The sequence below is a fragment of the Schistocerca gregaria genome, chromosome 2 (assembly GCF_023897955.1).
Source record: "Schistocerca gregaria isolate iqSchGreg1 chromosome 2, iqSchGreg1.2, whole genome shotgun sequence".
Classification (NCBI taxonomy): domain Eukaryota; kingdom Metazoa; phylum Arthropoda; class Insecta; order Orthoptera; family Acrididae; genus Schistocerca; species Schistocerca gregaria.
Window position 1 is genome coordinate 440109074 of NC_064921.1, and position 24531 is coordinate 440133604.

General features: G+C 41.3%; 1 protein-coding gene across 1 annotated transcript in view; it reads left to right on the top strand.

Annotated features, from left to right (window-relative positions):
- Positions 1 to 24531, top strand: part of LOC126335830 (vesicular glutamate transporter 2-like) — a 142229-nt gene that overhangs the window by 99251 nt on the left and 18447 nt on the right. Inside the window, exon 9 of the mRNA XM_049999297.1 lies at positions 22781 to 22866. Within this exon, the coding sequence (XP_049855254.1) occupies positions 22781 to 22866 (86 nt within the window). The remainder of the gene's footprint in view (positions 1 to 22780; positions 22867 to 24531) is intronic.

The following is a 24531-nucleotide window of genomic DNA, read 5'->3' on the forward strand; positions in this document are numbered from 1 at the left end:
TGGCCCCATAACCAGAGCTAGTGAATGAGCATGTCATGCAACTGCACCCCCTCGTCTGATCCATCGATCACAGAAGACATGATTGGGACGAGACTGGACATTAACAGCGAAGTGGACTGGAGCACCATCATGTGGCACTCACATAACCCTTTGAATCATCGGTGGCGCTACGTCCAGCAAAGGAGGCAAAGTCACCTGCAAGATACTCCAGTAGTTACAGCCTGTTAGGCGACGTGGAAGGAAGACAGGTCCCAAAATACAGTCGCCAATTATCCCGGCTCACATATTCTGGCTGCACTGATGCTGATGATTCGCTGTCACCATTCCATGGGGATTCTGTAGATTATCCCACTGATGAATGTTATGAAAGTTGAAGATACCTCTCCCTGTAAAGGTGGCCCCTCATCTGTAAATAGAATGGATGACACAAATCCCAGAATAATGGTAGCCTGGTGAAGAAACCAGTTACAAAAGTGCTCCTGATGTGAAAAGTATGTCGTTAGTAAGCCCTGCAAGCACTGCAATTGATATGGCAGTAAGAATGTCGTGGAGGATGTTCCACATTGTCGTCTTGCTTACCCTTTACTAGCGGGCCAACTGCTTGGTACTGACACGATGGTCGTCTCTCACAGTGTTACTCACATTTTCCTCCAAGTCTGGTGTCCTTCATGACTTCCTGCTTCCTGAAATGACTCTGTCTCAGACAAACAGCGAAACACTGTTGCAAACATTGAATGCTGTGGTAGTTGTTGGGAGAGACAGGTCTCCTGGTACAACCTTTCTGGCCACTGCCCATTGTCATTTGCCTCTCCATCAATAAACATGACATTGGCGAACTCTCGATGCAAATATAATTCCATTATGCACCTTTTTTGTTCCATATGCTCTCATTAATCAATCCCTAGAGTTTGTACACAGTGGGAAAAAACTGAATAAGGAAGTCCAGCATCACATCCTGAACCCTCGGTTCGATTTCTGTCAAATGTGGAACACAAACAGTGAACTTCATGATTATCAGCAATGTGGGAGTTATAACCTCCATGTTCCTATTGGAGCGAAAACACAGGCATATATAGTTTTTAGCCCCTGATGTGTAGGCTGCCTTGCACAGCAGGTGTGTTCTGTGGGTAGTTTGGCATGCCTTGCAAGGGACTACTCTTGTGAGTGGACATGGCTGTACAAGGAGTGTTGAGGGGGAGGGGGCGGGGAAATAAAGAGATGGATAGTGCCAGAGGGAGAATGAAGGGGATGGAGAAAGGACGAGGAGGAGGAGGAGATGGATAGAGAGGAGGGAGGAAGGGTAAAAGGACAGAAAGGAGGGAGAGGGGAATGAACAGAGAGGATGGGAGGAGGAGACAGACAATGAGATGAGGTGGAGCAGGAGACATACGGAGAGAGAGGAAAGGAGGAAATGGTCAGAGAGGGGGAAGGTAGGAAGAGATGGAGAGACAGAGATGTCAGAATGAAGTGAACATAGAGGCAAAGGAAGGGAGTGGTGGACAAAGAGAGGGAGGAGGAGGAAGACGAGGAGATGTGTGCAATATGTGTCAAACGCTTACGTGACGAAGATGTGGGGATAAGGCTAGTATAATATACTAACTGTTACCCACAGCTGCGATCGAATGTCAGTAGTTTTGTTATGGTGATTGATGGTAAGTAAGCTAGTAATTTATAAATGTCTGTTTACATAGTGGTGTTGAGATGTATGTCTAAAATGTATGCAGTGGCTGTATGTAAAAACAAATGAACGTGTTTCTGTGATTTTTCAGAACATCGAATCTGAAAGCATGCATTATATTTTCTAATCATGTTTAAAACATGCCTCGATGTATTAAATTCGTACAGAAGTTGGCGTTCCTTTGGCACACTAGTTCTGGATGTGAGATTTTTCCAACAGAGCAGCACATACCAACCTTTTCTTCCTTCCACTTCAGTGCATTGTAGTCCCTACATTCTTTATCCATCCCCCTAAGATGACTAATTAATATTAACATAGTCAGTTAACAGATCACAATCAAATACAGCCTCACCAAAAGCGTCCCACTTTCCACATGTAAATGTATGAGGTTTGTCTGTTAGTCGTACAGCCTTTAAATGACGCCGTCGTTGTGAGTCTTTTTAAGCATCTGGAATCTGTAAGACGCGTGATGCTCAGCGGCTGAAATGTAATGGGCTTGTGGCTGATATTAGTATGGAACTATGGATTAATTAAGTAGAGGACTGTAATAGCATTGTATTCATTACACTGAATCGTATTATGCAGAACACATCGAGCAATAAAAGCATCTTTACAAATAAGCTAAAGTTCAAACGTCAAAGAATAAATAGCTTTTTCAAAGAGTAATTATTGTTCCATATTTCGCGTTATATTCTTGAAATCAATGAATACGTTGCACTACAAAGTTTCTAAAGTAGCCTATGCTCTTCCTTTCAAGCTATCTTCACATCAGATTTCACCAAAATCGTTTCAGTGGTTTAGTCGTGAAAGCGTAACAGGGGGAAGATAGGAAGAGATGGAGAGACAGGGATGGCAGAATGAAGTGAACATAGAGGCGAAGGGAGGGAGTGGCGGACACAGAGAGGGAGGAGGAGGAAGAGGAGGAGATGTGTGCAATTTGTGTCAAACGCTTACTTTCGCATTTATAGTTTTAGTATCGATTACATATTATAATGCATCTTTCAGTGCAATGGTCTAATCTATTTCACAAGTGAACTAATAGACGCTTTTCCAAGTTCGTGTAGTAAGGGGCACAAGGCAAAAATGGAAACGAATATAAGTTGCACAACCGAAAACTTTTGTCTTTTTTGTCTGTATAAACGAAAACACATCCGCAGAACTCGTAAGTTAAAACTAGAAATGACAACTACAAGAATTGTTCCAAGAAGGAGAACTCATAAGCGAAAACCAATAAGCGGGAAACAAGAAGCTGGAATTGATATACGAGATCTGAAAATTGAGAACTGAGCAGAGGGCACATAGCTTGGTTTCCGAGATCACCGAGACCTTTGGAATGAGACCTTCACAATTCTCGGACTGCTTGCGTCCCAATGTACGCCAATGGCCTATGCTGCGATTCCCCGTCTCTTATTGGCCAATCTGTCTGTCCTAACAGTCGCAAGTTCGAATCCTGCCTCGGGCATGGATGTGTGTGATGTCCTTAGGTTAGTTAGGTTTAATTAGTTCTAAGTTCTAGGCGACTGATGGCTTGAGAAGTTAAGTCGCATAGTACTCAGAGCCATTTTGTCTGTCTTATGCTACACTGTCCAGATACTCATTCTTGGTCAGATTGTCCAAGGTGTCTTGTGGTGGTATTTTCCACTACCATATTTCGTTCATCCTAAGAATAAACATGATGTAAACAAACACAAACTCTATGGCTGCTCAGCACCAATAGCAAACGTACGCTGGTGATTTACGCTTTTGGGAGTAGGTTCTACTTATATATTAGAAATCTTATTACTGTGTTATTGTAAATGCTACTTGAAGATATTCTAATACATAAACAGCCATTAGCGTCTATCTTCATTATGCTTTAGCTATGCAGTTTTTATTTAAAAATCGTGTACAGTCGCTATGTAAGTAAGCGCTGGTTGTGCTCTGACTGTCAGGCTGTTAATACATACTGTGAACATGTGTGACGCTGCTTTCTGCTCCACAGTGAAAAAAACGTTAAAAATTTGGCGAGAAACAGGTTGTTATTTATGTTTTTCACAAGTTTATAGGGAAATATCCGCCACTAGCTGTGATGCAGATTGCATAAATGATATCTGAGTTTACTGCTATTTGTGTCGTGTGTAAGCCTACTGAGTGCGAAAAGGATGACAACATTTTAAAAACTAACGAGAGACATTGTCTCCGGTTTGAAAATAGGACATCAAATCTACATCTACATATATAATCCGCTATCCACCGAGCAGTGTGTGGCGGAGGGCACTATTCGCGCCAAAGTAATATTTCCCCCCTTCTGTTCCACTCGCGGATCGCGCGAGAGAAAAACGACTGTCTGAACGCCTCAGTACGAGCTCTAATTTCTCTTATCTTTAAATTGTGATCATTGCGCGATTTGAAAGATAGTGGTTATAGTATATGCTCTACATCCTCGGCGAAGATCGGATTTTGGAATTTAGTGAGTAGCCCCTTCCGTTATACGCGTCGTCTATCTGAAAGCGTTGTAAGTAGGCTGTTTAGGTTTTCTTATTGGTATCGCCACATAGCGCTCTGTATGAAAAATCACTGGCTGTGCTGTGTGCAGTCTGTGGCTGGTTTGCATTGTTGTCTGCCATTGTAGTGTTGGGCAGCGGCAGCTGGATGCTAACAGCGCGTAGCGTTGCGCAGTTGGAGGTGAGCCGCCAGCAGTGGTGGACGTGGGTAGAGAGATGGCGGAGTTTTGAAATTTGTAAGAATTGGTGTCACGAACTAATTTATATATTATGACTATTAAGGTAAATACATTGTCTGTTCTGTATTAAAATCTTTCATTTGCTAACTATGCCTGTCAGTAGTTAGTGCCTTCAGTAGTTTGAATATTTTATTTAGCTGGCAGTAGTGGTGCTCGCTGTATTGCAGTAGTTCGAGTAACGAAGATTTTTTCTGAGGTAAGTGATTTGTGAAAGGTATAGATTAATGCTAGTCAGGGCCATTCTTTCGTAGGGATTTTTGGAAGTCAGATTGCGTTGCGCTAAAGATATTGTGTGTCAGTTTAAGCACAGTCTAGTAAAAATTTTTCTAAGGGGACGTTTCATATGTCGACCCTTAGCCGAGGATACGGATACCTCACTGGAATCTTCTGATTTTTTCTTGTAGTTTGTGTAATTAATGTAGATTTTTTTTATTGCTAGCGCGTAATCATAGAGAGAATTTCCTTTGTAGTTGCAGTCTTTCATTGTTGTACAGTAAAATAGTTGTGGCATGCATGTAGTTTTGCACCAAGTATTTCGCAGCTGTGCTTGCAATTAACTAGATATTATTTTCAGTGCTATGTTAATGTGTTCTCTTACTTTTGTTCTTCAAAATGTGTTTTTCTGTGTTGTCGTGTGAAAAATTGTGACAATAATGGCGTGTGAAAAACGTAATACTAGGCTCCAAAGTAAACTGAGAAATGACAGTGAAGACGAAAGAAGTGTGTTAGCGCCACCATGTAATGAATTAACTAATGTTCAAAGTAGTAATTTGGTAATCGTGCATAGGGAAATGGAGCGGGTTGCAAATAATGGTGTAGGCAGTGAAACAATTAGTGAACAGGGAAGCATTATCGATCGATCGGTTGGCAACAGCTCGCCTCGGGATTCCGAAATGACAGGACACAATATTGCAAATACTGTAGATTCAGGTTTTGCGTCCTCACCGTTTTCTCAAATAAGTCAAGACACATTTTCTGTTTTTCAAACTGCGAATATTGCCGGTGCAAATGCATTGCCGAATAGGACTAAGGAACATGTTTCAGACACCAGTGCATTGTTATTACAATTAATGCAACAAATGGGACAAAAGCTTCAAAAGTTAGACACAATGGAACAAAATCTTCAAAAGTTAGACACAATGGAACAAAATCTTCAAAAGTTAGACACAACGCTTGAACAAAATCAGAAACAAATGGGACAGAATCTTCAAAAGTTAGACACAATGGAACAAAATCTTCAAAAGTTAGACACAATGGAACAAAATCTTCGGAAGTTAGACACCACACTTGAACAAACACGTGAAGATTTAACTACTGAGTTACATAACATTGAATCGAAATGTCAAAAAATCTGTAATGACGTAAAAACACAAATTTGTGAGCATTTCCAACCCATTTTTTCGCGGCATGAAAATGCATTACAGAATCACGAAGCAGCCATAAAAGAATTGCAAACTGTTGTTCGTGAAAATCACGGCACCTTGCAAGCTAAAATGGACTCAGTTGCATCCACCGATTCGGTTACGCAACTTGCAAGAACTCAGGAAAACTTAAAGGTCACAGTAGATTCGATTTCAACACAAATGGACACTCTGAAACTTGGTTCAGAAAAACACACTGAGGAAATGTGTTCACTATCGGAGAAAGTAGCCAAACTTTCGGATCAGCTAAATAATTTATCTACGAAAGTAGATGATAATTTGAATGACACAAAACCGGTAGTCTTTAATGACACAGAAGAGTACGAACAAATTAGGAAATTCAAACAAAGTCTGAATCAAATTAGTACGCAACACCAACGAGAAATCCGGGAAGTGCAAGATCAGCTGACACAGGTAATACAAGAATTACGTATTTCAAAGGACAGTCGCGCTCCAATACGGGAAGAGGGACATAGAAATACGGAACAGCCACAAAATAATAACACAGGGCACTTCGGAAATTATGAAAGAAATTGGCAAGGTACACCGAATTCTGAGATGCAAACGCCGACACGACGTAACAATGACCGATATGCTACCCGCCGACACGATGATTTTGACTATAAGCTGTTCATTACTGCACGTAAATTCAAAACATTTAAGAATTCTGGCAACGACATTCATCCACAAGCGTGGCTCCATCAATTCTCTCATTGTTTGCCTCCCAACTGGTCATTAGAACACAGATTAGAATTTATGTGTGGCTATTTAGAGAATGAACCAGCTGTAAGAATGCGATCGGTCATTCACGATTGCCACAGTGAAGGAGAATTTTACCATGCCTTCCTCTCAGCATATTGGTCTCAAGCCACACAAGACCGAGTAAAACATGGCATCATGATGATGAAACATTTCGAACAATCTGAATTTTCCAGTCTTGTGAAATATTTTGAAGACATGTTACACAAGAATCAGTACCTGTCAAACCCATACAGCCCGTCAGAACTCATCCGCATTTGCTTAATCAAATTGCCTGATCATTTACGGTATATTATTTTGGCAGGCCGTTGCAAAGACGACATTGAAGCTTTTCTGGGACTCTTACAAGAATTAGAAATTGACACACACAGTCGCGGGATGCGAAAACAGGAAAACAATCACTACAGTTCACATCCGTCACAATTCCGTGACGACAGAAACAATAACTGGACACGACAAGTCTATTCTTACAACGCAAATCGTGACCAAAACAGACACCACCCATATGACAACCACTGGCAGAGTAATAGTTACAGAGAAAGATCGCATTTCCGTAGTAATGAATATCACAGACACAATCAGAGAAACAGACAATACGGGAACCAAAATAATTATTATCGAGGGAGACGGAATAACTTCAGACGCAACGGTCCAGCGCGCAGTTACGATTCAAAGAGAAATTCTCCACCACTTAACCGACAAGAAAGAAACTACAGGAACTACCGACATGACGACAGACGATATGATCGTAACGACAGACCTGAATTGCAGCAGAACTGGCGGGAATCAAACAGAGCAGGGCTCTCTCGGCAAGGTGAATTGGTAGAAGTTAAGTCTCCTAATCCCAATAACGACGCGCGCCAACAAAGAAACAGACAATAACTCGCACCGCAGGCAGCCGCGTGCGCCGGCTGGCTCAGGGAAAAATAACATAAGTTAACCTTGAGCAGAATTCCAGTGTTTCTTACCGACGTAACCACATGATAATTGCTTTTCAGTTGACAGTCTGTGTACTAGGAAGAGTAAAGGTTTACACCACATTTCACATGTAAAACGGTTTATTGAAAGATAATCTGCTTTTTAACTTTGTCTTTGCCATAAAACATTTCACTTCACATTTCTAGTATGCTTTGTCACACTGAGAAACTGTTAACATGCAACAATGTTTGAAGTTTACTATCCATTCTAGAACCTACGGAACATATTTAGACAGTATTTACGAGTGCTTTGTTATAGTGAACAGACATCACTGTGTTATTTCGTGTGTACATTCTTGCTTGTTAGTTGCACGATTACATAACGATTATAAGGCTCACATACTTAGAACATTTACCAGTATTGCTAATGAGATTTTAATGCAACATTTTGGTTTACTTGAAAATACATTCTGGATTTAAAGTACTTTCTGTGAGATACCAGATGACACAGTGCTTAGTTTATGTGACAGCTACACGATTTTATCACGACGCTACTAATGAGTGACAATTTACAATGTTGCTTTTGCAGTTTATCTGTTTTATATCTGCACAGTTTTTCTGAATTTTTCTGGAAAGTAAAACATGTTTTAGTAGTAACGTTTGTGGTATAGCTACAATGAGACAGCCTTTTCTGCAGCACAACAATACGTACAGTACAGTACTTACTTCATCACGGCAATAAGCGTAATAACTAAGATATCTATACGCAAAGCATTTCAATTTCGTTTATCATGAGGTAAGTACATTGACTTCTGCAGAACTTAGCTTTTGGAAGACAATAACTACGACACTTCCACAGAGATTGTCTTACAGCAAGACGCACATTTAGCGCTACAGGACACGCATTAAACTATTTATTTTTCAACATATTTGAATTATAAAGAAAGTTTTCCGTGATACATTTCATTCCATTGCTGTAATCTGTAACACCTGAGGATATAATTACATTAATCCTCAGGGGGGTACACGCCTACTTTGTGTACCATGTGTTTGGCAAGCACAAGGAGCTCTAGCTAATATGGTATTTGCTTATACAACTTTACACATCGGTACCATATTTCTCTAACACATAAATTACACAGCTATCTGATAATGTAACTGAGCGAGACAAACATTTTATTACTACGTCAGTGACAGATGTTTACGTAATTACACAGTTGGATAACTTCACACTTACGAAGTTGTATTTTGTCTGTACTTTGTGAACTGTTCATATTTTTTCGGAACCATTGTGATACTATGAGAGCTTTGAATGACATATTTGGTATGGGATCATGATTTTTAAAGTACGTTTGAGGTAGATGACACTTTTGACATGAGCAGAGAATTTTTTTAGGTTTTGAAATTATTGGACGAAGCTACGACGATTTTGAGAATTTGACTGAGGTGTTATGATGTTATTATTACGATGACGATGTGTATTATGTTGTTGTGGCATGTTTATGATCAATAAGCTGATGCTATATGAGGAATTTGATTATGCTACTTATTTGTTATGATGAAATATTGAAGAGGTGTGGACGAATATGTATATGTGTAATAAGGTAAGGAATAATGAGTAGTGGTTAGGGACTCTGGTTTGTGAAAAAGGTGGTTGGAAACCAAGAATCGTACTTTAAGAGATGAAATGTATGTAAATGCGTGAATGTACCACAATGCCGCCGAAAATTTTTTGGACACTGTTATATTTACAGGATTTTGTTTCTACAGATTTGTAACGCAAGTTATTGACCTGTGAAATTTTTTATATGAGACTGTCACTGTAGCGGAAACTGGTGTCGTAAATATTTCGGTAAAACAGTTAAGAGACCACCTGCGCGTAATGCGTCGTGGGCACCCAGCTGGGCGACAGCCACCGGGAAACAAGCCATTAGCGTGTGCCTTTCAGAGGCACAGGTGGAGAAAAAAATAAAGAGGCCATTACCCTCGCTATTGAAATTCCTTTGTAGAAAGCATCGCAAAAACGACACGCTCATTACTTGGAAAGATATTTTCTTACATATGCATACCTGACAATGACAAGCGTCTTTCTACGAGAGTTGAGAGAATTTGTACTAACTTATGAAATGTCTCATGACTATTGAATGATATTTTTATGCTTTGCCTTTCATAGTTGCTTGTTTCATTTGATATCTGTTTTCCAGCTGTGTTACAGCATTGGTTTTATAAAATAAAAGTAAATGCATTTGCTAATGTGAAAACTTTCTGTCAACAGATCTGTTAAATAATAATTTTATGATCCACATTCTTAAAAAAAAGGAGCACTTGGAAAGGAAAGAACAATAAGAAGGGACTAGTAACAGGAACTGCATACATAATTTTCTTTTCAAGTACTTGGTAATTTATTTAATAGAATAAGTTGTGGTGCACCACTTTAATTACATAGTCATTAAGATGTGATTATAACTTTCCCTTATCTGCATTGTTGTCTTTAGTGTACTATTTTTTCTGCTTGTTGGTTTGTCATGTTTAGGTATAAGTTATTACATTTATTGCTGCTTGCTATGCTTACTTGCATTTTTTATTCATTGCTGTTTGTGTTAATCGTTTTGTGCTGCTGCATTGCGTCGTCCCTTAGTTTAGCATCTGAGCTCAGTAGATTTTAAGTTAGCTTAAGAGGGGGTAGACTATATAAGAAACTAACTATGATGAATTGGAAGAGAAGCATTGAGAAGCTATATGAAAATGATTTGGCCAAAAAAAGTAGTGTATAGTGGAGAAAAACTATTTTTGAAAGAGGATGAGAAAAGTACAGAAAGCAGGTATAGATAGGACTTTTTGGAAATAATGAAGAACGAAGGGAGATCTCCGAGAAGAAAAGAAAGTTTTGTTTGCAAAATACTGCAGTAAAACAAACCCTGCCCTTTCCTTGTGTTATCCCACTATGTGTTTGTGTACCCTTGTGTATTTATGTTCTTCCTGTCTTTATATGTTTATCTGATAAGACTTATGTTGCAGAATTTTTCTAATACTAAGCTACATTCACTATGATGAGGAATACTGTTATCCTCAAATATAATTTGCATTAATAACATGTTATTTACTTTGTAAAGATGTTGACACATTATTTATTCTGTTTTGTTCTAATGCTCATGTGTGAGGTTGATGTTTCAAAAGTTATTCTGATCTTTTATGTATGTACTTATGTCGTAATTTTTGTAACACTGATGTATTTGCTATTTCGATTCTTCTGTAAAGCCTGTACTACTACAAATGTTATCTGTATTGTTATGTTCTTTAAAGATGTATTTTGTACCTTTGCTATTGTATTCTTATGTTATAAAATTGTAATTGACACCAGTTCATCAAATTAAGTAACTTGTAAATTACATTTCACGCACATGTTTCTGTTGGTCATAGTATATGGACAATATGTGAGAAGTAGGGACTGATAGTGTTTGCACATGTGTTAATAATTCAGTAAGGGACTGGATAACAGCATTGCTGGTTGTAAGGACATTTCAAAAACAATTTTTGTGAGTGCACAAGTGGTGGTTATAGACTTGCTATATTATCCGCAAGACTCTTCAATGGTGATTGTGCGCCTGCACAGTCAAACAGATGGCTGCTAGCCATCTCTACAAGGACTACAGTGGGTCTACACCTTTGATGACCCACCAATACCATTATTTCTACAATGACTGCAGTGGGTCTGCACCTCTGGTGGCCCACCAATACCGTAATCTCTACCAGGACTACAGTGGGTCTGCTCTGAGATGACCTACCTACCAATATTCTTCAAAACTTAGACTGACTCTGCTGTGGGTTTGCTCTGTTGTGGCCCATTACCTGTCTGCATGTGAAGAGTCAGCACTGTCTTACCGTTGGAGGGACAACACTACTTCTTCAAGATTGCATGGAAATCCACTACTTCCGTGTGCATTTTCTTTTACTACTCAAACTTTGAGAAAAACACTGCAATTTTACTTTGATGAATGATCAGGACTGTCTTTATGGACTGTGAGAAAATTTTAGCTTCTGACCAACATTGTATCAATAAGTGTGTGCATTTGATATCTTTATTATAGTAATTATGAAAAAATTTATCAAATCATTATTGGCCACTGCCCAAAACAATTTGTAAAAATTTTTTGTGGGGAGCATGGGGGCTATGTAAGTAGGCTGTTTAGGTTTTCTTATTGGTATCGCCACATAGCGCTCTGTATGAAAAATCACTGGCTGTGCTGTGTGCAGTCTGTGGCTGGTTTGCATTGTTGTCTGCCATTGTAGTGTTGGGCAGCGGCAGCTGGATGCTAACAGCGCGTAGCGTTGCGCAGTTGGAGGTGAGCCGCCAGCAGTGGTGGACGTGGGTAGAGAGATGGCGGAGTTTTGAAATTTGTAAGAATTGGTGTCACGAACTGATTTATATATTATGACTATTAAGGTAAATACATTGTCTGTTCTGTATTAAAATCTTTCATTTGCTAACTATGCCTGTCAGTAGTTAGTGCCTTCAGTAGTTTGAATATTTTATTTAGCTGGCAGTAGTGGTGCTCGCTGTATTGCAGTAGTTCGAGTAACGAAGATTTTTTCTGAGGTAAGTGATTTGTGAAAGGTATAGATTAATGCTAGTCAGGGCCATTCTTTCGTAGGGATTTTTGGAAGTCAGATTGCGTTGCGCTAAAGATATTGTGTGTCAGTTTAAGCACAGTCTAGTAAAAATTTTTCTAAGGGGACGTTTCAGTGTGTCCCACTCCAAACCAGCCCCGTGGAACTTTCAGCTGTTCCAATGATCATCTGATAGATGATGGATAAGTCAACATAAAATCTTACGGGGATACCGTCTGGGCCAGATGCCTTCCTGGCATCTGAGGATCTTAACTGTTTTACAATCCCAGATACACTAAACAGCGTGTCAGCCATCCATGCGTTTGTTCGATAGCCGAAAGGGGGAATGGTGCTGCAGTCCTTTACCGTAAACGAGTTTTTGGAAGCTAGGTTTAGAATTTCGGCCTTCTATTTATCATCATCCGTTACATTACCCGTACTGTCAGCAAGAGAAGGTATTGAGTTATTTGTAGCGTTCATAGTGTAATAACAGACATAGCTGATATTTCTTTGTAGAGGAGGCGTTATCTTCGTGAGATTCACCAACTTATACGTGAGAAAAGTGTAGTATTTGTTACCTTGATGAGGCTTGTGTTAATATTGGACATGTCACACATGAATTGAGTCAACAGTTACTGACAAACAAGCAAACTTCTGTTGCAGGGTTATCAGAGGAGATACAAAAAGCGACGGGAAAAGAAAAAAACATTAATTATTGTACATACAGTTAGCAACTGCTCCGTAGAAGGTTGATGATTTAATTTTTGAATCTAAGAAAACTGGAGATTATCGCGAAGAAATGCATGGTGAAGTGTTTCGTAGGTGGTTTTGAGATATTCTGCCCAAATTGGAGCCCTCCAGCATTGTTGTATTGGGCGATACATCTTATCACAGTGTCAAAGTGGAGCGTAGGCCGCAAAAACTTTGGAAAAGCTAGACGCTGTAAACTGGCTGGTAGAAAAAAATGGTTCATATGGGTCTGAGCACTATGGGACTTTTAACATCTATAGTCATCAGTCCCCTAGAACTTAGAACTACTTAAACCTGACTAACTTAAGGACAACACCCAGCCATCAGCTCGTAGAAAAGGGAGTCAATATCGATCCTATCGCAGTTTTGGCTGAATTGCTGCAACGGGCTGAACGTTATATTGTAAACCAGTACTTTATCGATTCAGCTGCCAAATCTGCAGATCACATTGTCATTACGTTTCCACCGTACCACCAGAATCTGAACCCAACAAAACTGATATAGAGCTAAGTTTAGAGATTTGTCGCGAGAAATAACAAGACTTAGCTGCCAGACGTACTGGAACTAATTCAAGGATCTTCGTCACACGTCGATATCAAACGCTGGTGGGATGCATATCAGCAAGACATAAAAAATTTGGATATGGAAGGAGTTCCGAGATTGGCAGACGACTCATTATAAGTGGTACTTCAGTGGCTTCAATATTTAAATAGCTACAGTACGCTTTTGCGTCACACATAGCTCAAGCAGAAAAATTGTCCTGTGTTTAAGTTAGGAATTTACATCACACTTGTTTCTAGTTACAACATTATGTTAGCTAAGAATGAGAGCATATTATGTATTACGTCTGGTCGCCTAAAACTCGTACTGCCGAATTTTGACACATATTGTTTCTTTCTATTAAAAATGAAACTGCGTTCCAAACTACGTCGTAACTGCAACTGTTCACATCACTGCAGGGTAGTTGGACCAACTGGCTGGCCAGTTCTGTCCAGGCTAAATGCGCCGGTAAAACTCTTAGGCCGTATTATCGCTGAGTCGAAGTGCGCGTAAAGCACAACAAAAACCGTTTCCTTATTGTTGTACTTGTCTGTACCAAGACTCCCTGGCTTCCGCTCTACGTGAAACGAAATCCAATGAGTTTCCAAAAAAAATTGCTCTGAGCACTATGTGACTTAACTTCTGAGGTCATCAGCCGCCTAGAACTTAGAAATAATTAAACCTAACTAACCTAAGGACATCACACACATCCATGCCTGAGGTAGGATTCGAACCTGCGACCGTAGTGGTCGCTCAGTTCCAGACTGTAGCGCCTAGAACCGCAAGGGCCACTCCGGGCGGCCAATGAGTTTCCAGCAAAGACAGAAGAATACATAGTGTAATATTTACATCAGGTTTATTCTTATGACGAACACAGTATATACATGCGTCCTGTTGCGGTTGGTAACGGTCAATCGTGTCGATGATAGGGCTGCCATCCTTCTGCCCAAAGCGTTCTGTGCGTGATGAGTCGAAAGGGCGTATAGGAAGTAAATCGGACAATGTAGACGCGTTGCGTTCTCATGCTACAGGTAGACCTATATGTGATGAGGCATCATCATTCATCAGTTGCAACTTAGATCCGTACGCAACGCGTAGCTAAAAGATAGTTGCTCACTATATCCGCTGATGAATCGAACATTTAAATATAGCGAACATGTCAACGACGCAACTGCATTTGAAAATGGCCACGAACCATAACTGGCTAAGAATATAATATTAGTAATGTAGTACACGATGCAATAAAGGACATTTTTTATAAAGCATCTGACAGCCTACGCTAGACATTTCAAATGGTTTCATCATTGACAAATTACGTCGAGGCTGGGACCCACACAGGAAGAAACTGTTTTTTCCTTCAGTTCCTGCTCAACGATCTTTGAGGTCCTTCAGGGATCCTACATTGCCGTAACGATATAATAGTAAGAACGCCATTTCTGAACATCAGCGAGCTGGGTAGGCGGCAACAGTGTGAATCAACCTCACTGTTTCTATATAAATCACATTAGTGATAGACGTCTGTTCGGTAATAGTCGCTTCTTTTCGATTCTAGTCGGACTAAATGACAGAAACGACACTGAAACTCTCATGCTGGGGAAATGACATTGTGACAACAAATACTACGTTTAAGGTCACGGGCCGAGGAGAGGACTTTTCTAGTACGCAGACGAAGGAACACGAGGAGTAGAAGTCACATACCTCTACCAGTAAACTCTTGAACAGTCTCTTTTTGTTTTTTATTATTTTTACGGCTCCTGTGTGCCTGCGCCTTGACTGCGGCCTATCCGGCAAAAACCTCTCGATACAACCCTGCACAGATCACTACCTAAGCCGAGACAAACTAAATTTTGAAACCCAAACATTCAGCATAAGGATGTCAGAAATTTCTAAATCTGATACTAGTAAAATATAATCAATGCTGTTAACAGACGAACCAGAGAAAACACAAGCATAAAACTGGGAAAAATTCAAACATACGAGGTCTGTTCAAAAAATCCCGGAATATTCGTATTCCGAATCAATTGTGTTTTGGAGCGAAAAGCAGTTGGCATCCCTGCACTCACCTGTGTTTAATTGTAACTGCCGGAAGGTTCATTGTGGTATGTCTGTTATTGTTCAGAGCTGTATTCAGAAGAACGTTTGCGAATTTCGAGGTGGCAGAGTTAGAGGAGCAACGCGTCTGAATTACTGCATTAAATTTTACGTGGCACTCAAGAAAGCCTTTACAGAGACACACTCTTGTAGGGAGTGTATGGTGATGAGTGCTAAATTCGTACACGTACGAATGGTTCAGACGGTTTAAAAATGGCCGGACGGAAGTGAAAGACGACTCTCTTTCTGGACGCCCGTCAACTCCTACCGATGACGCTCGTGTTACGAACGTGAACGAAATTACGCGTGTCAATGAAAGACTGACCATCCGAGAGACTGTAGAAGACTGTAACATTTCAGTTGGATCATGTTATGAAATCCTGATACAGCGACTTGGAACGCAACGCGTTGCCACCAAGTTCGTCTCACGGCTTATGAGTCAAGACCAGAAAGACCTTCGCCTCGCAATTTGTGAAGAGCTTTTGAATCAGGCAAACGAGAACGAGATGTTCCTTAAGAGAATCATAACTGATTATGAGACGTGGTCCTACGGTTATTGTGTTGAGACACAGGTTCAGTCTTCACAATAAATAGGGAAGGGTTCTGCAAGACCAAAAACAGATCGTCAGGACAGGTTAAATGTCAAAGCCATACCGATGGTTTTCTTTAATTTTGAAGGATTAGTTCATCATGAATATGTGCCACAAGGAAGAACTGTTAATCTATGGTATTATCAGGACTTCTGGCGACGTCTACTAGAAAATGTGAGAGGGAAACGGCCTGAAGTGTGGCAAGACAACTCATGGCTCTTGCATCACAATAACGCACCTGCACATTCATCCCTATTGGTACGTGACTATTGCACCAAAAACGAAATGACTGTGCTGCCTCATCCTCCGTACTCTCCAGACGTGGCCCCTGCGGACTATTTTTATTTCCAGAGTTGAAAACTCCGGAAACGACAGACGAGGTAAAGGAAAATTCACAGACGGCGCTTCGAGCGATCCAGCAAGAGCCGTACCAAGACTGCTTTCAGAGGTGGAAGCGGCGTTGGGAGCGGTGGATCAGCTGTGGAGCAGAGTATTTCTAAGCAGACAATGCACAATAAGTAAAAGGTGCGCGTAGAAAAATTTTATGGGCAAAGTTCCGGAATTTTTTGAACAGACCTCGTAAGTTAATCAAAACTGCCCAAAGCCAGAATATTTTAAAAAGGCTGGAGAAATACCCTTGTTGGAATGAAGATTGTGAATAGGCAGTAAAATGCCGACACAAGGCATCAGAGCATGGAATAGTAACAAATCAGAAAATCCGCATGACAAGTTCCTGGCAACTAGAAAAGAAGCTCCAGAATTAATTAAACAAACAAAACGACAGTGTGAGAACCGTCAGTTCCGTGAAACTGGAGAAGACTTCCAAAAATGGGACGATAACCATTAATAAAAATTTTAAAAGGAAGATGAGTGAGTACCAACCTAGAAATCTCTGCTTCAAGCAGGAAAAGGGACATATTAAAAATATGTATAGAAATTTCCCTGAGCCAACAGAAAGATTTCCACCAGAAAGTCCCATAAAAACCAATTCTACTGCACAATCAACAAATGAAGAGGAAATTGCTAAACAAATTAGAAGGTTAAAAAGACAAAGAATGTAGTTAAGACCGGACTGTTACAGAAATCCTAAAATCAGCTGGCCGCAGGACCTTAAAAGAAAACATTTCGTGAACTGAGAAAATTTCGAATGACTGGAGATCTGCAGTGAAACATCCAGTACATAAAATGAGACACAGAACGTATATTAGTAACTACAGAGGCAATGAATTCCCTTCTTCCTGTTCCATTAAAACTTCTGTCTCATTTTCTCCTGGATAGATCATAACAACAACTTGAATAGAAAACTGGCGAATAGCAAGCAGGATTCGGATCAAGTAGATCTTGCCTGTGATATATTTTAATTTAAAACTAATTCTCAGGGATAAAAAATTTACAGTAAAAAGTAGTTTGTGCCTTCGTAGGTTTTGATATATACTTATGACTCAATGTACAGTAATTGGCTCTTTTACATGCTGAAAGAACAAGGTCTGGACCTCAGAACCACTGTAATTGTTAGTTAAACAGTAAACTGCACAATATCTAAGGTAAAATAAAATTCAGAGGAGACATTTCGGAACATTTTCAATCTAAAAGAGATGGTAGACAAGGTGATGCATTGTCGCAATTACTCTGCACCAGTGCCTAAAAAAGAGTAATTCAAGATTGGTGGAAGCTAAAATCAGAGGTTAAAGCTGACGAACCAGTGGTGTCACCGCCTGACACCACACTTGCTAGGTGGTAGCCTTTAAATCGGCCGCGGTCCGGTAGTATACGTCGGACACGCGTGTCGCCACTATCAGTGATTGCAGACCGAGCGCCGCCACACGGCAGGTCTAGAGAGACTTCCTAGCACTCGCTCCAGTTGTACAGCCGACTTTGCTAGCGATGGTTCACTGACTTCTACGCTCTCGTTTGCCGAGACGATAGTTAGCATAGCCTTCAGCTACGTTATTTGCTACGACCTAGCAAGGCGCCATTATCATTTACTATTGATACTGTGAATCTTGTAATGTCAAGAGCGACGTTCGTCATTAATGGATTAAAGTTAAGTATTCCACCAGCTACGTCCGTTTTTCTGAAGTCTAATTTCCTTGTCCTGTTCCAGACCTTACGCCGGCCTTAGTGAGCTAAAACGCGTGCCTTTCGGCCTCCTTTAGTAATACGGTGTTGGCTCTCCTGCCAACCACAACAGAACCAATAACAGGATGGACTGTTTAGCTATTCCAGCCACGTGGCGATTGTATGTCAGGACATTTAGATTGCACAAAAACAAATGGAAGTCGTTAAAAAAGCAGCAGAAAGAGTAGGATTCTAAGTATCAATCGAAAAAGCAAAAATGTGTGTCTAGCAACGACCTGACACACAAAATTAGAAAATATAAATACAGGAAAATCGAGAGAGTTCCCCAGTTCAGATGATTAAGCGAAATCATCCGGCAAACCGGCTGGAGAAGCCTGGTTGTGAAATTCGTTGTCACAAAACCACATCAGCTTTGAGGCTTACAATGCGTCATCGGACGTGTGACGACTAGCCTACAGGCTGGTCCTGCTGGTTTAAATCCCGTTCCGACAGTTGCGGACGGTCCCCTCCCTGTATAGAGGCCGCGTCGACACACCCGCAGCGGGGTCGATAGGCAGGTGCGCCGCAATCGGCAGGTCGATCCATCATTCGACGGGAGTCCGTGTGACATCCCTGTTGCGGGAGCACCGGCTGTGCAAGCCGTGTCTGCTGACACTGCTCATGTTGCAGGGCATAGGCCAGTGGACTGTGGGCTGCGGGCCCAGCTGTCAGTGTTTGAGCCGTTAAAGGGAGGACGAAAAGTAATAAAGGTACTTACAGACTAAGAGCAAATAAAGAGATTGGAAAGTACGCCAACTGTATTCCGGTATGAAAAAAATGCATCTTGAAATTCCGCTGGCGTATTACACTGAAGCACCAAAGAAAGTGGTATTCAAATACAGAGATATTTAAACAGGCAGAATACGGTGCTGTCTAGCGCAGTTTTAGATTGGTTACTGCCGCTACAATGGCAGGATATCAACATTCAAGTGAGCCTGAACGTGGTATTATAGTCAGCGCTCGAGCGATGGGACACAACATCTACGAGGTAGCGCTTGTGTCCGGATTTTCCCGTACCAATATTTCACAAGTGTGCCATGAATATCAGGAATCCGGTAAAACATCAGATCTCCGACGTCGTTGCGAACGGAAAGAGATCCAGCAAGAACGATACCAACGACGACTGAGGAGAGTCGTTCAACGTGACGGAAGTGCAACCCTTCCGCAAATTGTTGCAGATTCCAATGCTGGACTAAAGTGTCAGCGTACGAACCATTCGTGTACCCTTGGTGACTGCATGACACAAAGCTTTTCGTCTCTTCTAGGCCCGTCAACACCGACATTGGACTGTTGATGACTGGAAATATATTGCATGGTCGGACGAGTCTCGTTTCAAATTCTATCGAGCGGATGGACGTGTACGGCTGTGGAGACAACCTCATGAATCTATGGACCCTGCCGATCAGCAGGGGGACTGTTCAAGATGGTGGAGGCTCTGCAATAGTGTGAGTCGTGTGCAGTTGGAGTGATATAGGACCCCTGACACGTCTAAATACGACTCTGCCAGATAACACGTACGTAAGTATCCTCTCTGATCACCTGCGTCCATTCATGTCCATTGTGCGTTCCGACAGACTTGGGTAATTGCCTCAGGACAATGCGACACCCCATACCTCCAGAATTGCTACAGAGCGTCTCCAGGAACACTCTTCTGAGTTTAAGCTCTTCCGCTGGCCACCGAACTGCCAGACAGGAATATTATTGAGCATATTTGGGGGAAGCCTTGCAACGTGGTGCTGAGATCTCCACCCCGTCGTACTCTTACGGAATAATGGACAGTCCTGCAGGATTCATGGTGTCAGTTTTCTCCAGCACTACTTCAGACATTATTTGAGTCCATGTCAAGTCATGATACGGCACTTCTGCCTGCTCGCAGGGGTCCTGGAAGATATTAGACAGGTCTACCTGTTTCTTTGGCTCTTCAGTGTAAAAGAATGGAACCAACTAGATTAACAAGACAGCTTGCGTAATTCTATGCAACTCGCAGTCAAATAAAAACTGGAGCACTAAAACGGATCGGTGCAGTAAAAGATATCCTGGATGAAGCAGGAAATAGCGAACTTGGAACTTGATATATCAGACATAAAAAATTTTTTGGCAGAAAATTCACGACTGGGCGGTTGGTCTGTTAGAAAAACCCAAGAAGACCGGAACAGCTTGGTCTCACGAGTGAAGAAGAGAGAGGGAATTAAAGTAATTTGGGCACAAAGAAAAGCCGAAACAAAGCTCTGAAAAAGCCTCTTGTTGTACATCGCATGGTCCAGTGAGGCCCAAACATATATGTAGGTTGGCAGGCTAAGGTGTCCGAGCGGTTCTAGGAGCTACAGTGTGGAACCGCGCGACCGCTACGGTCGCAGGTTTGAATCCTGCCTCGGGCATGGATGTGTGTGATGTCCTTAGGTTAAAAAGGTTTAAGTAGTTCTAAGTTCTAGGGGACTGATGACCTCCGATGTTAAGTCCAATAGTTCTCAGAGCCATTTGAGTAATTGGAGATATCTCTTGCAGTACATACTTTTTTTAATTTCATAAAGGTGCTAATTTTATTGTATTTTCAAGTTGCTTTCTTGAATGTTACGAAAAAAAGCACGTTACTTTCGTGGAACCCTTCAGTGATGTCCATGTTACCCGAGAATGCAGTTTAAGAGACGTTGCCACAGCAAGGGTACGCACAGACCGTGGGCCATGAACCACATGTAGTCCATCATTGATAAGATGGCGACCCACTCCTTAACGTTAAGTGAGTCAGTTTGGAACGAATTGTGTGCAGTAATTATCAGTGACGGCCGGTGACCATGTGCCCATGTGCTACAGCAACACTGTAAATATAGCAGTTAAATTACGCCATTTACCTCGGAAAGCGAGCCATAAGTTGCATTAAAATTACATCATTTCCCTGTGATCACGTGCTGGTATGAAAATAAAATGGCAGGAAATATGTTTTCTTGCGCTCTCTTCTCGATGACTTGAAACTAGTGTCAAGTGCAGTTGACCATGCTACGATCAGCCAAAAGAAGGGCAGCAACTGTCTGTTTTTGACACTGCATCTCCCTCCGGCAGTACGAGTGCTGTGTTGCTCACAGCACAAAGTCATTATTTTTCTTTGAAAGTGCGTGTAAAGTATTTTGGAGGCATAGAGCAGCACGGCCTTTCGTGGGTCAGTTTACATGTAGGTGCCATAGGTCAATGTTCGAGTGCAACAACTGGCATTCGTCAGCACAGGTTCAATTATCACTATTACCATCATTTTTTTCGTTTTATTTTATTCCTCGCAATGTTAAACTATTAACTGTAAAATTTAAATATAATTAAACAGTTATGATACTACACTTGTAAGTTAAAAGTCTATAGGCAATGGTGAAAAAAGTAAGTATACGTGGAAATTTTGTACGGAATTGTATGAAAAAATTGTATCTGTGGGTGCGATGTTCGCTGTGCACTTTTTGGCTTTACATATTTGTTATTCGGGAAAAGGATGCATGGGGTGTAGGGGGATTTAAAGATCTATGACATATAAATGCGTTAACAACAAAGCGAAATCTTAAACATATAAACAAAATACTTGATCTTAGTACATTAGGTAAAGCTACAGTATTATAATAACATAGTGAAACATGATCTGTTTATTTTTGTGATATTTTAGCACATTGGCAAAATATTGCGCTAGACACCACTGCTAGTTATCTATAAGCTTTCCTTTTCCTTGTGGCCCCTTAGCTATAATTAGGGCTGTGTAAGTTGATGCCTGAAAGTTGCAGTTGGTTCAAATGGCTCTAAGCACTATGGGACTTAAACATCTGAGGTCATCAGTCCCCTAGACTTAGAAGAACTTAAACCTAACTAACCTAAGGGCATCACACACATCCTTGCCCGAGGCTGCTACCGTAGCAGCAGCGCGGTTCCGGACTGAAGCGCCTAGAAGCGCTCAGCTACAGCGGCCGGCAGTTGCAGTTGTTTGGCTGCTGCAGCTTCTCGGGTCTACCTCAACCAGTAACGTAACGCGATTTTGTAAAAGTCTCTTTGGCAACGCCTCAGTGTTGTCAGAGCTCCATAGACAGCTACTGTTTCTGCCTGCAACTGTTAGCCCTTGGTAGTTGAAAGCTGGCAACAGCAAGCTGTCAGGGGTTTTCTTAGACCGTCTCGACTATAGTCACAATGGTTTGCAACCCTCACTACTGCCAAGTCTGTATACCCCAGACAAAGCATACTGCGGGAGAGAGCCAACAAAAAGATACTGATTAATAAAGTAGAATATCGTGCCGTAATTTCTTTTCTTCAGCAGCAGGAACGTTGGAGCTGTGACAGATCAATACAGACGACTAAAGAAGTCATTTGGATTAGCCTTCAACCAAACAAAAAGTTAACTACGTAACTTTACAGTCTGAATGATGTAAATATTTTTTTAAAGTTTTAAAAATGAATACTGTATGGCGATTAGGTGCATAAATAATAAGCTATTGGTGTAACTCGAAACGTGAACTGCAGATTTCTTTTATGGGGGCAGAGGATGATAGGGTGGTGAGGAAGAGGTACATCACAAATAAGTACTTTTTTTCTTAGATTGCCCTCCTGTACCCGTTGTGTTGCAGACATCCTGCTTGGTTTAAACAACGTCGTTAGCACCCTGCCTGGCTTCATCTCTCCAGCAGTCGTGGGGGCGCTTACTTACCAAAACGTAAGTAGTGATAAGGGGGGAGTCATGCATGTTTCTACAGCCTTGTAACTGTCTTCCAGCCATTCCTGCTTATCTATTTTGGATTTCCTGTCAGTCTCAGTGTTAGAGTCCCGTGTTGCCCGGAATTTTTATTCTTCTTCCGTTAAATAAATTTAGTATCTCCTGAGTTATCCAAGGATTATTACTACGCCTTATCTTTTTTACCTATGTGATTCTCTGCTACCTTCACTATTTTATTTCTCAAAGCCACTCATTCGTCTTCTATTGCGTTCCCTCTCCCTATATCAGTCCAACGTTGCCCAATCTTCCCTCTGAAAGTCTCAACAAAGAACATTCTTTCGTGATTATTAAACCAAATGTTAACCGTGATTAAATTATGCTGTGTGCATAATTGTGCCAGGTGTCCCCCTCCTTCACTCCTTTTCCCCTATCCATGTTCTCCCATTTTTCCTTCTCTTCCTTTTCTTTCTATCGAATTCCAGTCACCCGTCACAACAAAATTTTCATCTAACTACCTGAATCATTTACTTCAGCTCATCACACATTCTTTCACATCCTTCAGTTTTCACATAAACTTGTACTACGGTGGTAACTGTTGACTTCGTGTCTGCCTTACTACGATAATGCTTTAACCATTTTATTCATAGTGCAGTGCCCGAGTTTTTATTTTTTTGTTCATTATTGGGCCTACTCCTGCATAATCCTGAACCACTCCCATACCGACAGAGCAGCGATATTGATGCTGTGAGGAAAATGATCAAAGAAGATCCACATCTTACATTTTGCGACATTGAAAGGATTTAGGATGTAGGATGCCATTCTATTCGAGATACCTCATTATGTCTGAGCATAGATATTCAACAACACATTGACGTCGATGATATTGGATCAACAGCAGCACAGACCATCCTGCCAGAACGATGGACTTTCTGGAGAAGGAAAAATTGTGAGTGTTACCCCATCCCCACATGCTCCCTATTTATCTGACCTGGCCCCCTGTGACTTCTTTCTGTTCCCTAAGACTAAAGGAAAACTTCGAAGGCAGCGGTTCAGTTTTTGCAGGATCTTTTTCCGGTCGCAGCGATGTTGGACCTCGGAGATGCTGTGTCCCATCGCTTGTGCGCAGACTATAACACCACGTTCAAACTCACTTAAATGTTGATAACATGCCATTGTAGCAGCAGCAGCGGTTTTCATCAGATGAAGAGACCATTGCAGTGTACGAGAGTGCACTAAGTGACATCCCAAAAGAAGCTTGGACTGACACATTTTGTAAGTGGTTTCAGAAAATGGAAAAATGTATACATGCCAATGGAGAGTAGTTTGAAAAGTTGTAAACGTTTTTTTGCAAATAATTTTTTTTCACACATTCTGCTAAAAACTGTTCGCATAGCCCTCGTAGAGCCGCCGCGCTTTGTTGCGTATGATCTCCTTGAGGGGGACGATATCTGCTTCCTCATGGAGAGCCACAATCCGCGTGGGTGGCGGGGCGTGCAGGCTCCACCTGAGAACCTAGTTCTGCAGGCGCTGCAACGTCCGTATCCTGTTGGTAGGCTGGCTGAGTTCCCTACTGCGGAAGAGGGGGAACAACGCCCTGGCCAGCTTTTGCGCCTTGTTGGCGACATAATCTGCATGACAGTGGAACAGCAGCTTGTGGTTCATCCA